Source organism: Zosterops lateralis, assembly GCF_965231275.1.
Source record: "Zosterops lateralis genome assembly, chromosome: 14".
In the NCBI taxonomy this organism is placed as follows: Eukaryota; Metazoa; Chordata; class Aves; order Passeriformes; family Zosteropidae; genus Zosterops; species Zosterops lateralis.
Window position 1 is genome coordinate 7,276,102 of NC_139774.1, and position 19,259 is coordinate 7,295,360.

General features: G+C 38.5%; 1 protein-coding gene across 1 annotated transcript in view; it reads left to right on the top strand.

Annotated features, from left to right (window-relative positions):
- Positions 1-17,819: 17,819 nt before the first annotated feature.
- Positions 17,820-19,259, top strand: part of ATP10B (ATPase phospholipid transporting 10B (putative)) — a gene marked incomplete at both ends in the record, with an annotated part of 48,270 nt that continues 46,830 nt past the window's right edge. The window contains one exon of the mRNA XM_083871513.1: positions 17,820-17,891. Coding sequence (XP_083727639.1) covers positions 17,820-17,891 — 72 coding nt within the window. The remainder of the gene's footprint in view (positions 17,892-19,259) is intronic.

Consider the following 19,259-nt stretch of genomic DNA (forward strand, 5'->3'; position numbering starts at 1 on the left):
GCTCTAACCATTCCTTGAAAGACAAAGTGCTCATAAACCAGCAAAAATCATTTATGCTCTATCTAGTAAGTCAGGAGGAAAAACAGTTCAGGATCTGGGGTGGGTTTTACTTGCTCTAGGTCTATTCTGTTGCTCTCTGAAATGGTGCTTGAATATGCTGGATGAAAAGAGCACCCTGGATACAGCACTAAGTAGGTAAAGTGATCTGGATGGGCTCCAAGGGCTGCTTTCCAGCTCATGTGGCTAACGTGGATAATATGCCTGTCTCTTCTGATGAATAGCACAGTGTGGAGAATCCAGTAGTTGCAGGAAAACAGACTCAGAGCATGTGCCAAGAGGATTGTAAGATGGCCTGTTAAGTGCTGAGAACATAGTTTAGAGTGTGTCTTGTTGAAAAGATCTGATTCAGTTGGCACTTGTTTCCAGCTTCAGCAGCATGTCTGGAAACAGAAAGCTACTGTGAGTCAAAGCAGGGATTTAGGCAGATAGGAACAGGGAGGAAAAAGCACCCATCTGCTGGAGCTGTCAGCAACATGTGAGGTTCCCCAGGGGCTGTCCACATAAAGGAGCTGTCTGGGTGGGAGGTTTGAAGGAAAGCCAGATGGCTGCAGTTGCTTGCAAGAAGGTTGATGTGCCAAATAAATTTTTACATCTCTAATGTGTGAAAAGGGATCGGCCCTTGACTTCAAAGTAACAGAGTGTTTGTCACGCTGCCTGATACTTTTCTGGCTTTTTTGCTGGCTTTTTTCCTTTCCAGACAGTAGGGTTTGCTATAGCCATCCTGAAAATAGACCACAGTGCTTAATCTGTGAGCTGCCTAGCTAGCAGTCCTGCCACTGCAAATGGTGGGGATGTGGTGCTATTTAGATTGGCAGCAAATGCAGGGTTCAGAGTTATGTGTATCTGACTGAGTTCCAAATGGATAATTACATTCTGCCTACCTAAAATTCCCCCTTACAGCTTTTTGAAATCCGTTGTTCAAAGTTGTTTTTATAACGTTGCTATCTGCTCTTAATTGGTAACTACCTTCCAGTCTACAGGCAACTCCATTTCAGTGCCAAGTGAGGTGACCTCGTATGCATTGTAGTGCCCCCATCATCAATTGCAAATCCATATAAAAAAAGTAAATTTTCCTTCATGCTTCATCCCAGCTGCCACCTCCCCAAGTACAGGTTTCTCGTACTATGTACTTGTAAAGTAGTTGCCTCTAGTTTACCTAAAAATTAATTTTTCAAAGTTCTTCTATCATGCAGTTACTTTCTGCTGTTTTTGCAATAAGTATTTTTTACTTTTTCTTGTTTTTTATAATATTTTTCACCATATACAAAACATCACTGGCCTGTATCCCCTGTATTTAAAGTGACCTGAAATTCAGTCATAAGAAAGAGATCATTCCAAATGTGGACACCCCCTGCAGAAGCTTCCATGCATCCAGAATCTGGCCATAATGCCAGTGTAATGTTATTATATTAAATATGTCATATTTATAATATAAATATGTTAAATATATTTATATAAATATAAATAATATAACTATGTTAAAAATGTCATAACATTTAATCAGATATAATGAAGTAGTACAAAAGTAGGTGGATCAATTCAGCACCCTCACTGTTGTAGGACATTTTGTTATCCCAGTGACTGGTCCATCCACATGGTTCATGAATTCCATTTTCCCATTTCCAGTGAAAGCTGATCTTGGAGTGCTTATCACACAAAGCTCTGAAGTGAGTAGTGCCAGGTGCGGGTGTTGAAGGCTGAAATTACACAAGTTCTCCTATATTTAACTGTAATTAAGCAGATATTTGAGTATCTGTTCATCCGGTTTGTGCTTTTTTAGGCTTGCCACCATTCAGTAAACACATCATTTTAGCTCTATTCCTCACATAAGGTATGTGCCTGGGAGTGATTAAAAATGTTATGCTGTGCAGGGTGGACTTCACATTAATTCTTGTGGAAAATGTGTTTTGATGCCATTTCCATCCTGTCTCCTGCAGCCTCCTGTAAAAAGGAAAAAAAAAAAAAAAGACTTGTTGTAGGAGAGTGTGTTCCTCACTGGGGAAGAGAAGAAAGCAGAACAAAATATGTGCAGCACAATGGAGAGTTGCAAACTTGTTCTCAGGTTTTGCAAAAAACATCACAATGAACCTCCCACTTAGAGATCTGTAGTAAAAAAAAAAAAAAAAAAAAAAAAAAAAAAAAAAAAAAAAAAGGCAACTGTGATGTTCTTGCTAATAACATCACATCCCATGTTTCAGTAACCTGTTTATGCTCTGAGGCTTTGAAAAAACAACAAAACAAACAAATACTTAAGCAGTGCAAGTTCTAAAGCCTGGTTTAGGGCAGGAGTATCAGCCCCTACAGAATATCATAGGTACACATACATTTGTAGCCCTTCTTTCAAGGAAGACTGCTGGTGCTCAAACTCCCACATTGCTTATTTGTTCTCCGAGAGTGTATTTCTGCCACAGGCAGTCCTGTGAACCAGATTACATGATTTAATATTTTGCAGGAGTTGTAATAACAAGGCAAAGTAGGACTGGCCAACATGGAGCATCTTCCATTTCAACCAGTGGGTGAAGCTGAGATTTATTGGAAAGAAATACTGCCTTCCTGCCATTAATAAAACTAAAGGGTTTGGGTAGTGCTGCACAGTTATTTCTCCTTGTGAATTTATGAGAGCATTTGGGGAGAGCTGTTTTTCTTCACCAGGTTCCCTTTCCCTTGCAGTGAGTGATGGTTGTGCCAGGCTGGCTGCAAGGCGAGAGCAGAGAGCAAACAGTTCATAAATGTAACTACCTTCAGGAGAGTTCCTGGAGCACAGCAAAGTGCTCTAATGGAGCAGGCAGGGTGGGCAGGCTGTAAAATAAATGCATTGCTACTTTAAGTGTTGTCTTTGCTCTGGTTATACCTCACTTGCTGCCTGATACAGACTGAGTGGAAATATTTTCAGTAGAGGTGTCTCTGAGTTTTAGGCAGTTCTGCTCATCTTCAATGTGCCCTGTCAGTCACCTACTGCCTCTGTGCCTGTCCTGGTAATCTCTGCTGTGCTGAACAGGGAAAAAAACCCTGAGTTTGGGCTGGGAGCAACTCATAAGTTTATAAAAGCCACACATCTAATTCTACTTATACCTTGCACACAGTATAAAAGGAAAGATTGCTACTATTTTTAGTTTGTTTCTTAACACCATATAGCTCAGGGAGGAAGTTTGTTTCGTTTCTATGGTTCAAGAAGGACACCTTCTAGGTTCATTAAGAAAAAAAGGGAAAGTTTTTAATAAATGCATGTTCAAAATCTAATCTAGTAGAAAAGTGTCTTTTTTTCTATCAAAATCAGTAGATATTTTTTCCTCTAAGAGCAACAAGATAAATATATTTTTTGCACTAAAACACTCATTTCTAATAAATGGCACTGGCCTACTTTAGTGCTGTTACATGTGTAATTGGGGCAAAATGATGTGTTAATCTTTCTTTAAATATGAGAGTATCCTGCAAAGCTAAAACACGTAAACATAGGGGGAAAAAATAGGAAATGGAGCCCTGAATCCACATTGTCTGCCTGCTGGTTGCCTTTAAATATTTTGCAGTTAAAATTATGGCTGTGAATTTGCCAAGCTTGGAGACTTGTAAAATATTCAGCTGATGTGGGTTAACCCAACATATTCTTCACGGTTCTACATTTTTACAACCAATAGTTTTATGTGAAATCCTGTTGGGATGAGTGTAAAACTGAGACAGTTGTTTCTGAATTTTTGTCCTTGCCTGTGACACTAACAGTCATTTTTCTATTTGCAAAATGGGTGGTTCATTTACATCATCAACTCTTTACAATGACTACCTGGTTAATGATTGCAAAACAGACAGAGGGCTTTAAAATAATTGGTAAATTCTTTCTTATCCTACTCTTATCTCGATTAGATCCAGAATCATTTGATGTGGCATCATTTATTTTTGAGCTCTCTGCCTGTTTTCTCATGCTGTCACTAGTTACCAGTTCAGCTGTGTCCTGGGTGATTAGCTGGGGTTGTGCAACCTCCCTGTCATGCTTCTGCACTGAAAAAAAATCTCTAGAAGGCATTTCTTTTTTAACCTTAACATCTGGTGGATTGAGTAACCACCTATTTGCAGCATTTTATATGACAGACCTGGAGGAGAATTGTCTCATGTGGTACCACTAATCCCAAGAACCATCATCACCTCTTGGAAATGTCGGCAAAAAGTGAACTTGCTATACAATAGTCTTGAAATTGTTTTTGTTCCTTTCAGATTTCTGAGGAAACTGCCCTGCTGTGTCTATATAAACCTGCATTTTATGTGATTAAGGAAAATTTGTTTTAGGAGAGATCTCTGCTTTATTTATTAGTGTTGTCAAATCAAGAATTCCATCAAGGACATACTTTATATAGGAACAATTACATAAAAGTACTGGCAAGTGTGTCAAAGGGAAAGTACTGAGGAGTGTTAACAGGAAATCAGGCTATGCAATCTCATGCCTCAGACAGCTGCAAAACCAGGAATATTGACAGTCCATTTTTAAAAACAGCTCACTTTTCTCTTACCAGTGGAAGCAGAGCCCCTTGGTGAGGATGTCCCAATAAGCCCTTGTGAACAAGGTTCCTGAAGTGTCTGTATTGCCTTTCATGCCAGTGTACCATGAAAAAGTTGTTAGATATTACAGATGTGCTGGACTGTTGTGTAATGGTGAGGCTGACCAGTGTGACCTGTGGGTTTTGTCCAAGGGGAACTTACTTCTGAAAATAATTTCTTTTGTAGAACTCACATGGTACAGTAACAAACCATATCTTGAGGCACTGCAGTGCACTGATGAATGAAAACATGGTGTACTGGGTACAGAAATAGATGATTTTGCCAAGAGACTTTGTCTTCTAACTGCCAAGAAAAGCAGTAAAATCACCATGCAGTAACTTCTAGTTTAGACTGGTGTAATAGTAAGTGCAGATTGCTATTGCAGCACGTCAGCCACTCAAGCAGTAATGACAGTTAATGTTATTAGAAGAAGCTTGCAAATGCCACACCTCTTATTGCAGGTAATGTAACTCCCAGCACCCTGTGGTGTTTATAACTTCACTGTTTGCTCATGTAATGAGAAAGGACACAGAGATCAACACCCACAACACTCAAGTTAGAGAAAATAATTAAGGAATGGAAGAGAAGAAAGAGCACAATTTAAGTTGTTGAAACTGTCTCTGAATTTAGATGATAAGAAGTTCCACTGTTTACAGCAGGTCAGCTGGGCTTACATAAGATAACTAACAAATGAGTGAAATTCCAGGAAGTTACACTAACAGCTTTCCAGGCTCACAGAACTCCCTGCTCAAAGCTAAGCTGTAAAAAAATGATGGTTTCTATCATCCACTTCAGGGTTATAAGTAAACCCAGCTCACTTAATTGCTGGAGAAGATGACTGAGTCAAGTGCCACGTGTAACAGCAGGCTGTAATCAACTTCTGTGTAAATTACAATCCAGTGCTTTTAAAAACAAGAAAAGTCAGCTTGCAATCACTGTGGTAATGCCCAAGTAGACTGCTCTGGCAAAAACACAGCCTTTGGCAGTGGTTCAGAACCTCTTTCACACACTCTAGGACCAGTGTAACACTTCAGAATTTGTGAGGAAGACTTGGCTGCAAGTCTCTTTTGTGTCAGCAGTAGAAGCAAAAAGAGGATGATAAGAATTTTTTTCCTTTGACTCAAGATCAGATTCATGACCTAATGCAATTTTGGTGGAAATTACTCTATGTAAAAAGTCAGCCTGGAATTGAAGTCATTTATACATCAGACTCAAAGAGCATTTATGTTACTAATGCTTTTTGTTGTGTTTGACTTTGAATGTCTTCTGGTTTTGATTATAATTAAATGAATTGAGTACTTTGAATAACAAGTCTTGTAGCTTGTAACAGAAATCAGCCACCCTCAAACTTTAAAGGCAAGTGAAAAATATTTTCTGTTTTTCTTCAAACCAACCTTGGCTACAAATCATCAGAGTGACTGTATGCTTCATCTTCTGCTCTTTAAATACATACTAATTAAAAGCTGAAATTTTTGCCAGTGTTTATGATGGTATAAAGTTCTACAACCAAGCAAATATCTCGCAAAACAGAAGAACAAGACAGGTTTTTATAAGTTAGAATTTAAACTCTTAAAATTTTGAAATTGAGAGAATAATAGCAGAAAACGTTTGGATTGGTTTGTTTGGGCTTTCGTCATTTTATGCAAATCTTCAGAATGTTTTCACAGTCTGATACTTATCATTCTGCTTTAAAGACATATTTCAGACTTGAGCAATCTTAGGCAAAATTAAAATTTCTTAATTTCCATTGGTTATGTAGTAATTAACAACACATAATATGATAATATTGTCTCAAATGTTGCAACCAGATGAAAGTGAAGATCAGGTTTGAAATTAGAGTTACTAAATTCATTTTGGGTTCAGCCTTAACAGTTGCTGTTCTGGTATCACTTGCACTCTAGTCTGCCACTCATTTCTGGGATCAGTCAACTGTTTGCCCATTGTCATGATTATTTTGCATTCACAAAAATTACTTCACAAGTCCTTTGTTGCAAAGTAACAAAAAAGTAAGCCTAGGGAATCTTCAGGATAGCCATGTATTTGCTTTTTACCTTTAGGTTTCATATGAGATTTCAGACCAGAAATAAAAATCTGCCAATGTTTGCTCTTCATTTCCTTATCAGAATTTTTGTGATAAACTTTACTCGAAACATAGAGCTGGAACATAGATTGGGAGAGGAAGTTTGAATTTGCCAGAGATGGTGACAAGGAAGTGTCTGTACCCAGCCTGAGGAGGTGCTCTCTTGGGATAACAGTCTGTTAGGCCTGAAATAGTTACAGCTTGGAGCATTTGCTTCCAGCCCATTTTTCTTGGCCTTGCCTAATTTTATAAAATAATTACACTGCTGAATAACAAAGAGGTGCTTCACCAGGTCTGACCCAGTTCTGCTTCCTAATTCTGGTATTTGCATATCACCACTATGTTCTCTAAATGCAGCCTGAGTGAATGGACTGAAATAATTTTTCTAAAATTTTTCTAGATCTCAAATTTTTACTGTCCTTTTGGGTCTCTGTTTATGCTGCCTCACTGCAGTACATCTGATATGCTGCAAAGATGTGGTTTCTGGCATGACTGGGTTAATTTCTCTTGCTTCAGTTATATATTTTTCTATGGGGATAAGATGTGACGTTTCCCAGAATTACTTAATAATCCCTGTTTCCTTGCAAAAGGTCTGTCTTGAGTCACCTTGCAGTACAAACATAAGCCCTTTTTGTCTTCATGGAACATTGCCTGTAGGCCACTTCTCGCTGACTTCTTGCTTTAGAAAGATCCAGAATAGCTGGGCCAGTTTTAGGCACCTGCAGTAATTTGCAGTGTGAGTGCATCAGCATTTACCTCCTACCCCTGTCCTCTCCCACTCCCCCTGCCACTGGCTGCCTGTCAAGTGACTCATTTGCTCTGGAAGAAGGTGACATTTCCTAAGGTTAATGTTATAGCTCTGTGGCCTGACAGATGAAGGAGCAAGAAAGATCAAAGCTATGGGTAAAATAACATAGTTAGAAACCTTTCTGGGAAAACCAGGCTTGACTGGGCATACTGTCAAGATTTTAGATTTTATTAACAAGGGTCTGGGGAGAAACATCTTGCCAACAAGTGGAGTTTTGTATTATACTCTTTTGTGGTCTAACAGTTTCTGTTATATTATCCTATTTTATCTATCTAGTTTTTAAATGCAAAAATGTGTATCCTGGTTAACCTAGTCTGGGAGAGGATGGCAGTATAGAAGGAGAGACAGGATCTAAAGGAATTTTACTAATATTATTAAAAGGGAATTAATGCTTCCAAGGGGCATTTGATAATAGTTCTTATTATTATGCATTTTATTCTCAGATTCTTATATAGAAATTTGTGGTAGTCTTCAAGGCTGAGGAAACCTGTGAGCAGGAAGTTGAGATCAGTTTCCTGTGCCCAGTTTAACCTGTGTCTATCCTCCAGTAGCTGACACGGTCCTCTCAGGCCTCCAGGTGTTCTCCATGTGCTGCAGGACTGCCAGGAGTGTATTTCTGGACTGAAGTGATTTTCATGTCATTCTTTCAAAAATGCCTGAAAAGAATTTCTCTGGAGAGAACCAGAACAAGTTTGTGCTGTGTACACATTGTACACACTTGTGCCACCAGCCCAGGTGCCACTGGCCATTCCTTCCACAATGCTGCATGATTAGGTCCTGATTCAGCTTTCCCTTGATCTTTGATTGACATGCAACTGTGCCCTAGTGAATTGGCAGTCTTTTTAGCCTCTCTGGTTTTTCTTTCCATTTCATGTAAATAAGTAACTCTTCTCTTTGAGGCACTTTAATATTCAGATTTGGAGAGCTGAAATTAGCGTCAGCACATTCTGACAAAAACATAGATGCATAAAAGGTTTTTACATATAAAGGATCTTCTGGTCAGTTTCCAGTTTATTTTCATTTTTTTCTGCTTCCATTTGGAATTTTTCAGCATTGCTGAGTTCCCACATGAACATCTGCAACGTAATTTCAGCCTAAGTGTTTTATAATCATACACACTATAAATATTAGATTGTCTTTTAGAGGCCACTTCACTTTGATTTTGAATATTAAGTGGAACAAACAAAAAAAATATTATTCAGACAATTGCTCTAATTTTGGTGTCCTCATTTCTGGGCTAAAATGTAACTGAATTCTGCTGCTGGTGGTGTTTGAAATACATGGTCTTCTAATTAAGAAGTGTGCAGGATCACTCAGAGAGCTGGAGACAGAGGCATACATTGGATAACAGGTATTGGTTTCTTTTCTAATTGCAAACTCAAAGGACTTCTAAATCGGCAGATGAGAGCACAAGGGAACATTTCCCCATCCTGCAGCAGAAAATGTGATTTATTTAGAAAAACAGGAAACAGCTGTGCAAAAAGCCCCATCCAGACATAGATATTGGGCCAGAATTGTGTATTTGCAGTTTACTAAGTAAACTTTTTCTGATTAAATGGACTTCCAGTTGCCTCACTTTGCCCTACCATTATCTTCATTTTCCTCCCCAATCTGTCTCTCTGTGCTTCCCTTTCCCAGGATCTGGGTGGAGATGGCTTCTTACAGTGTTGTGCTGCTGGCCAGGACTGTGTCTGTCCCAGAGGTTACTTTGCTCAAGCTGAGTTACTGTAGTCGGGCTTAATTAATGTTTAGGAGGGCTTATTGCAGTCTGTTACTCCACTACTCCCAGAATTAATTGGGCCCAAAATTCTTTAATACTTTTTAAATCCTTAAAAATGAACTTTTCTCAGCCATGGAGAGATGGTAAGAATTGTAGAACCCTGATGGTGCTGGTTGCTGGTGTTTTCTCTGATTATTGGTGTCTGAAGTGTTTTTATAGATAAGGCAGGTTCCACAGATGCAGAACACTGTCAAGATATTTTCACTTCGACATTACCCATAAATCAAAAAGGTCACACAGCCTAAAATCCCTACGTTGAAAGCTGCCTCTGCCCACACTTGTGAAAAGTACAGTGGGCCCAAATGTAATAATAGCCCACTACAGTTTCTGGGCATGCTGGCAGCAATGATATTCCTTACAGCAAGCCAGATAATTTTAGTCTAACTCTCTATTTAAATCAGCATATAATGTGGGAGACCAGAGCAAGCTCCTTATTCACAGAACGAAATTAACACAGCATCCAGCATTACTGTTTGCAAGCTGGAAACTTCTTTCTTGAATAATATTTGATAATCATCCTTGTCTGCATGACCTGTATGTCAGCATATGCTGACAGCACATCTATTTTGAAACCAGTCTTAATAACAGAGCTGCAGCCCTGCAGAAGGGAGAGCTGCCTGAACATGCCTCTGCACTGCTCAGCTACAGCAAAGTTCTGCATCAAGCCCTGAAATCTGCTCTGGCCTCAGGAAAGAGCCCTATAATTAACCTATTATTGTAAGATTTTTTTTGTTTATTCCCCAAGAAAAGAGCATCTAAGCAAGGCATGAAAAACGTGTTGATATAATACAGTAATAGAACAGTGAAGGTCTGTGGTCTGATGACGTAATAGATTTATGAAAAGCTCTTTTCTATTTATTCCCCACAAGCACAAACTTTGGACTCAAAACCATTATATAATTGTTAATCCATAATACATTTCTCTTGTGAATTGAATGACAACAGTCTGCACTGACCAAGATTTTTGAATGAAGTAGTTTTTTTGAGCTCTTTTTTCACTCCAGCAGTTCCTTTAACACTGCAAGTATTATAGCTCTACTATAGAATGCTACAGGATAATTTTAGGCTGTGGTCTGTGTCCTGCTAATCAATACAACTGCATTCTTCATTCTCCCCAATCTCCTTTTTCCATTAGTCTTAACTACATGATACTTTCTCTGAACTGTGACTAAGGAAGAATTCTATATAGTGTCAACAAGAAGTGAAAGAGCTTTCTAGCAGATAATTGCAAAGCAGATAAAGCTTGTGGCTGAAATTCCTGTAATACTCAGTTCACTTGGTAACGTTTATCTCCCTGGTCAAACCTTCCCCAGAATGGCTCTTTTGAATGGGTGCTGCATCATCCATATGGGGCAAGAAGAAGAAAAGCTGCTGCTGCTTTCAATTAGGAAATAATATTAAAATTTTGGGAAAATGGAATTAAGCCTTAGAGGGGATTTGTGTTATTTGAGACCTTCTTGATTTACAGGTAATGTAGAAGTGAAAATATCAAGTGAAAATGTGGAATAATTTACTTAGCTATAAGTCTTGATAATGTGCACTCCTGAAAGCAAGTGCTACCACTGCACTTTTGCACTGATTTTCAAAAATGAGCTCCACCATGTCTGAAATTTTGCCCTGAAGTTCCAAAAACAAGTTTTGAAAACAAGGTGCTGATCTTGTCTTTCTTTGATAGCTCTGAAAATGACTGGTTTGTATCTCTACCTTCTAAATTTGTTTTTACATATGCCTATGAACAAGGTTGTTTTTCATTTAATGTGGATCCTTAATGTGGATTCCTTTAATAAACAGCACATGAGGCATGATTGTGTAAAACTTTTTTTACATATGCAGGAGAGACAGGACTCCTTCCTCCTGCCTTTTGTGTCTAGGATGCAGAGATCTGCAGCTGAGCCTGCTGTTTGGCAGGAATGAGGCAACCCCAAAAGAGAGATTTTTTTTTTTTTTTCTTATTGCTGACTTTCTGGTGAGCTTTCTGCTACAGTTAATAATACCTTTTTTCTATAAAATAGTCTTCAAAAAAGAGATAGCATTTGAAAAAATATTTGTAAATTATATGTCACAACCTCTCCTTCCTTGCCAATAGCACCAGCATAGCTCTCTCATGCAGTCTGCTCCTATCCTATAAGAGAGAAGTTTTCTCTAGTGTTGGATGAGATGAAGCAATCACAGGGAGAATGCTAATTATGTAGGCTAGCTATAAAAAATTGAGAAGGGCTCTTTCCAGTGTTAACACAAGGATGCAAAAGGAAAACACCATCAGTGCTCTGTTGTAGCATCCCTTTTCCAACAAAGGAAAATATTTCTGAATAGTTTTTGCTGGCTTACAATTGCAGTGCTCACAACTGGAAGATAAAGCATTTGGGGATAAAAATGCCAAATGGTGTCTACTGCATGCCAGGGTGTATAATGCTATCTTCCTTCTGGTTTCTTTCTTGTTAAGCCCTTAAAAAGAAAGTTCACAAGTTGCATTAAAATGCCTACAACTTCCCATTATAATATGACATATATAAAATAATTTAAAAATAAGCATAGGCCTGCCTGAGAAGGCTTGAGACAGGCAAGTATAATGTAGTTCTGTGATATGCAGATCCATCTGTACATGTTATAAACCACACTTGGAAAGAACTTGCCACTATGACCCCTGTGTCTCTGCCAACCCAGTGTGCCTTTCAGCTCTTCTAACAAAAGGAATAAATAATTATCCTGGTTCTCTCTTTTTTTCAAATGTGTTCATGTTCCCTGGATACTTTATGTGATGGATACAGGCAGGGGCTATCTGTGAAAGTTTATCACAGTGCAGGCTAAATCATGAACAGAGTGACTTCACAGATGTGTAGGAAATGTAGCACAACCTTACCAATGCTGAAAGTTTCATTCATTGATTAAATACAGGAAGAAGAAAATAAAAGAGGCTTTCAAAACATGAATGTAGGCCTTGGTTTTTATAAGGTAGAGTTAACAGCTGCTTATTGCAGTGATTACATTGCTGTCGTGTTTATTCCATATGCAAAATCCCCCTTAGGAGACAGGCTTGTCAATAGCATTTCACAAACAGGAAGTTTTCCAGAGTACAAAACCGTTAGGCAAAAAGTGCCTCTTCCAGGAATAGCACGATGCACTTTTTTTAGTTAATAGAAGATGGATATTTTAATCCCCATGCAAATGGCAAAGAAAAATTGTTCTTTACATTGTTCCTCTGAACTGCCTGATGACACAAGTTACCAAATGGCACCCCATACTCTACAGAAAAAGTATGCCAGTGCTCCTTTTGTTGCAAAGAAATTTTCTTTTTTCAATAGCTGCCTGATGACATTGTGAATGATACCATTTTAATTTACAGCATATTGTTCACTTCATTCTTCCTTCAAATAGAAATCTTGAAAACTTTCTGGGACATGCTTTCTTCCATGGCTTTTTGGGAGAGGTGCAAAGGTTTTCACACTTTGGTTATTGCTTCACATTTCAGACATTTTGATGCAGCTTGTGAAATAATGTGAGTACTGCATCTACCCTCCTGCACTAACACCATCTTACACAATTATCATCTCACATCTTAGTGTAACTGTGTGTCTGGCTGACATACTCCTGTATGGGTAAGTCACCTTTGCTATAAACAGATAGTAGTTTAATCACTTCTATGTTCATTGTCTGGCTCATTCCAAATGTAGAAGTTCAGGAATTGAAATACCTAGACATGTTTTAGATTTTTGTCATCTCTGGAGTCTGTAGTATTTCCCCTGGAAGCACAGAGAAGAGTGACAAAAAATTGGACTATGGGGAGGAGTGCTTTTTCTAAGAGGAAGAATAAAAAGGTAATGATCCATTATAATTGTATATAATGAATATATCTCTGTGGGTCTAGAAATTATGAGGAGCACCTACACAAGAGGGGAGGGGACTTGTCCTAGGCTAGATTGCCCTCCTAGAAAATCACGTGGGAGTTACAGATGGGGAAACTGTGTCTGCCCTGTTGAAAACTGCCCACAGTGCCTCCATCAGCAATAGAATAGAAAGAAAGAAGGGTAAACAATTTCTTGAAACGGAAACTTTTCACGTTTTCAATTAGAGAATGATGATAACATTAATTGACTGGAACTTTACCAAAGAGTGGACAATGAGACACTAAAAGCTAATGCTGTGTGATTATATAGCAATAGAGGGGGAATTGTCATGAATGTTCCCCTGCACGGTTTACCTGAATTGGCTGCCTCCTACTTATCAGCTTTTGTGAGTTTAAGAACACAGATGACTTCTTTCTGTCCCCTCCTTTCCAAGTCTGACAGGTGCTGAGCTGCAGCTCAGCCAAGGGCTGTCCATATATTTCTCATCCTGTTGCACAGGGACAGAGTGATGAGCACAAAGCAGCTTTCTGCAGTCCTGACCTTTCTGCTGTTTCTGACCTTGTCCCATGGAAAGTCTCAAAATCCCACTCAGGAATCAAGCAGGGGCTTACTGATTCCTTTTGAAGGCAGTATTTCAGAAGTGGCTGACAAAGGGGAGCTCAGGCAAGGCTTCAATAGTTCTAAGTGTGCCAGCACTGGGAAAAGTACTTGTTGTAATCACTATGCTGAAGTGGAATAGATGGCAAATCCCAAACATAATGGTGTTGGAAAAGTCTGCATCACCTTGATCTTTCTCTTTCAGAATATAAATTGTGGTGCTGAAGCTTCACTAACCAGATGAAAGCAAGCCAGCTACTTTAGTAAAAATATGTTGAAAAAATCCACACTTCACGGGTTCTTTCAAGGATATCTCTGTGAAAATATAAATCAAATAAGCGTGTAAAATATTCTAGAATTGCAGAAAGTGGATTTTATGAAGCTCTTTCAGAAAGAGTTTCAAAAGGGGCAAACACATTAAATATATTACCAATTGAGTGCAAATTTTTTTGTAGATTTCCTGCCATACAGAAGATGATATAACACATCAAACTTACAGCAAGTTGGGATATTCTTGCAAGAAGACGTCTGAAATATAGAAAATTGTCATTTTACAGAAGGACGTATCTTTGAGTTCTTTCTTCTTTCCTGTTAGGTCATCTGCTAACATTGATGGCACATTTAGCATCCTTTATGTTTTTAGTGATCTGAAATAAAAAAGTTTTGTTTGCTTCTGCTACTTTTTCACTCTCAGCACTGAAGTTCACAAGTCAAGAAAGGCATTATCTTGCTGCTTTAATTATGCATGCAGTTATTTAATTCCCCCATAGAGAGCACAGAGCACTTGCTGAGTTCCGTGTGGTTTATGAGGAACAGCTCTACATTTCCTGCAACACATTCAGGTGCCTGATGGCAGCAATTGGCCTCTCTCATCATGAGTATGACACCATTTGACTACTGCCTTTCAAACACAGTCGGGAGGAGGGCTGATTTCCAAACTGACTAAGTCATTTCATTAGTTCATTTATATAGTAGGAAATTTGTTGAGATGGAGTGCAGAGAGACCCTCTCTTGAATGTCAAGCAGGCTTGCCTAATTGTGATTTGTGAAGCTTTAGAAAGAGTTTCTCAGGGGAAGTTGTGGAAGACATGGTTCTATTATGTGTAAAGCTGCCTTAATTAATCTTGTCTGCTTTTATTTTTAGCAGTATGCCTGAAATTATTGGAGGTTTTTAATTTATAAATTCTAAGGTATTTTAGCCTACCTTGATGTATCTCAGATACAGAATGAAGTGCTCTGATAGGTAGTGTGTAACTCTATCACCTGCAACTTACATATATATATATATGTATGTATGTATGTATGTATAATGTGGTTAAATATGTGTGTAGTACAACATGTATCTGGGTCACTGTTCAGATCTTAATTTAAGCTGAAATCAACTGGGAAGTTAATTGCTCAGAACAAGGTGGCAAAATTCTCCAGGTTTCCAGCCTTTAACCTAGAAAATATGAGCTTCATCATTTCACTACATTTTCACTGAGTGCTCACTGTTTGTTTTTTGGTAACCACCAACAATGGAATTTCTTCCTTTTCATTATAAAATCCTTCAGCACCACAGTTTAAAGATTACACTGTGGGCATTGCTCTAAGTTAGTGTATGTTGAATATAACTTTGATTTCAGTCAAATATTCATTAATTTGCACACTGGCAGAGTATTTTTCTCTTCCTCCAAGACTCAAACATATTTTTGAATATGATTAAGGGTTTTGTTCTTTTTCCTAAAGAAATTGGATACTCTGTATTTCCCCCAGTTTAAATTAGGTGGATTCAGTTCACATGTTTTGTTCAGTGGAACCTTGAAGCTGCACAAGGCCAGCGACATTTATTTTTAATTTGCTTTTGCATATTTAGTGCCTTGTATTGTATGGCAGCTTCCAGTTCTCAAACCCACACTGTTTGAGTGAGATTTTGCTGTGTTCAGACTGAGCATTACAGCACCTACTCTTGTGTGGCTGGAGCCCGAGCTCTGGCAGGCTGGATCACACCTGCAGTGAGTGTGTGAACAAATCAGAACACAAGCTTTCAATGATAATTGAAGGATTAGTATTGGGAGATTTAATTCCTTTATCTCTGCAACCCATAAAACATCCATTGTTTTAGTGCTGGCTGGCATTTTCCTTTCAAATTAGATTTCTTTGAAGACTTCAGAAAACAGTTACCTGTGTGTAAATGTGATTAAGCTGATGCTGCAGTTCTCTATTATCTGAGCTATTAAGATTCAAGACTTGAACCAGTCCCTGTATAAGAACGAACAGGAAAAGTATTGTAACAAAGTCAGACGTTTTAAGAAAAGTGTCTGAATAGATTTGGTGGCACTTTATAATTTGAAAAATATTATACAGGATTTGTGGTGGAAAAGCCAATGTTTACCACTGTTAAATTTGCTTTATCTATGTCAATTTTCTGTTATAAGACACAGAAAATAGATTTTAGATTTATTTTTTTTTGTCCCTAGAGATAGTAATAGATTTTCTCATATTGAAGATTTTGTTGTGTCTTTTATTCTGCATTCTTTTATTGTGCATTCTCTGCAGAAGTTCTGAAATCAAAAAACATGCAATGCTCTGAGCAGGAGAATTGTCTTTGTGTTAAACCTCTGCTCGCAAAACACGAAGGGAATTTTCTCCCAGGATGGAACTGGATTTCAGCACTTGTCACACGTTTGTCTTTCAGCCTGCTGTGAATGGCTTTGTCCGTGGACTCGGCTTTGCCCCGCTGGCAGCGCCGGGGAGCCCATGGTCCCTCCCAGGCTCCATCAGAATCAACACCACTGCTGCCTTCTGTCAGAGACAAACCAAGGCTCCATCTAAACAAGTGGAGGATTGTGCTGCCTGACAACGGGAGACACTGGGAAGACTGGAAACAAGTTTCTACATTTTATTCTAGAAACAGGATACAGACCACAAAATACACATGGTTCACGTTTCTGCCCCAAAGTCTTTTGAGACAGTTTCACAGGTAAAAACAGTCATTCAATATCCTGTCAGATTCAAGAACTCTCTCTGAAACAGTGATATTTGAGTGTGATGGAGAAGGGCTGTTTTTGTGATGCAATAGTACTAAAACTTAGATGATCATAATTTGTAACAAAATGACATTCAGTTGACAATGAAATGGCAAATTAAAACAAGCACAGGGAGTGCTCAGCTCTGCTGTGACCAGGTTTTTTAATTGAATGCTGCCACAGTTCTCTGTAAAAAACTCAAGTTTTTATTTAAAAATCCTTCTGGTTTTGTGTTGCATAAACCTCTGATTTTTAGAGCACAAAAACAATTCATTGGATGTGTTGAGACACTGATGAAATTCTGTGGATTTCAGCAGCTCAGTTCTGATATATTTTTAATGTCACAAAGTGACTGTCTATTAATGTAGAGATATTATATATGTATGTGCTAGTGCAAGGTAGTTTTCTTTCCAAGTGCTGGTTTAAAATTATGTAAACCCCTCACCGTAAAGAATCAAGTCAAAAAGATGCCCAGGGAACCATCATCATAATAAAGAGAAATGGAAGTTGTATATCTGTCTCTAGCTTTGAAATTTACATTCTTTATACTAGATTGGCCCATTCCTAGTTCAAACTGCCACTGGCAGAACCCTTCATGGACTCCTGATGGAAACATTTCTGTAATTAATTTGTTATTTTTTAAAGGCTTGTTTGGCATTTGCTTAATTTTGTTCTTATTTTCAAGACTGAAGTGGTGAGGGGCCATTAAAGACCTTGAAGATCCCAGCAACAAATAATGTTTCTAACATGTGAGAAAACTGAAACTAGCTATAATAGTATGAAAATGTATGTCACAGGCTCTTCTAAAGGAAAATTTAAATTCCTTCTAAAGGAAAAATTAGCATCTTGGTTAAGCAGCTGACTAATTCATTCTGGAGAAAAGGAAAGGGGGTAGAGGAGTGAAATTATTAATGTTCCTTTGACAGAGAATGGAAGTTGTTCATTAAGGAAAGGATACATTCTAATTTCTGACTACTTGTAATTTATTTTATACCTTTTCAGGCTGGGTAATCTTTACTTTTTGTTTCTGGCGGTTCTGAACTGTTTCCCACAAGTGGAAGTCTTCCACAGGGAGATTACCATGCTGCCTCTGGTTGTGGTGCTGCTTACCAGCATGATGAAGGATGCTATTGAAGACTACAGAAAATACCAGTATGATAAGACAATAAACTTCACTAAAACCAGGGTATATGACAAGTAAGTAAACTAAATCAAATATTTGCTTCCTTGCTTCTGTTATGTTGCTCATCTTATTTTACAGTAACTCCCTCACTGACCTTTCAGAATACTGTAAGTTTGGAAAAACCATTACAAAATATTTTTTCTACCTTTAAATATGCCTTATTTATTTCACTTAAATCATCTCAATATCACTGAGGCATTGTTTCATATCACAACAGTGTGTGCTGATACATACAGGTTTTCATTCCAAGTTTTCAGAGCAGCTTGCCAACACACACAACATCCTCTACTGGCAGCAGAAGGATCTGGAGGATAAATGGAACTTAGTCAAGTCTGGAACAGAAAACTGGGGCTGTACAGAAAATTGGAACAGTGTCTTTCAGATGTTTCACGCTAAAACCAGTAAGACAGAAATTAATGATCAACTACAATCAAGGTGAATCATAATCAGGAGACGAAAAAAGTTGTAGGACTTTCAGTAAGCAGAGAGATCAATACAGCCGGCTTGGCTTTGGAGCTGGAGCAACACCTGCAGGAAACTGTTTGCTCAATACTGACTCAGAAGGAGGAAATGTTTTCCCTGCAATTCTTATTGCAACATTTCAATTTCATCAGAGTCCAAGTAGTAGTCTGTGGGCTCAATGTTTTTGGAGCTTGAGAAGAGGTAGATCTTCTCAAGGGAAAAGATTGAGCCCATAATAATCTTGTCCAAGTACTCACTTGAGGCTGTTTAACTTGTCTCTACATCATGAAGCAGATCGGAGTTTTCATTTAAAATAAGTTTAAATATTTGTGTGCTTTCCTTTTTTCACCTGCCCTTAAGCCCAGGCCACAGAGATAAAGAATGCTATGGTTTACATGCATGTGATTAGCTCTTCTGGCAATTAGCCCTCATCTGTGCTGACATACTTATGTGTCAGAGGAAGAAGGATCAAAGGGGAAGGGGTATCTGAGTGAGAGAGGAAGGTTTGGGGTCTCCTGGGGAGAAGGATCAGGCTGAGGGGCAATCCAGGTACATTTCACTTCACTTGCTTATGTCTGTATGATTCCTCTGACTACAAAATCATCGGTTTACTCAGCTTGGGAGAATGGGGGTTGGTTGTTTGTTTAATAATAATCCATGTTATGGTCATGTAAACAAACAACAGGTAGAGGAAATAAAAGAGAAATACTGTCTATACTGAGGCTTGTAGCAATCTTCTGTTGACATCTGGGACATGAAGCTCTGCCCATTACCTTTGAGCTTCCTGGCAACTCCCAGGGTTATAAAGTGATTCTGAAGCTCCTGGAGTGACCTGTGAACGTCGTGTGTATATTCTCAGCTTTGCCACTGCTCTGTGTTAGAGCAGAGACACTTCATGAGAGCAGAGAG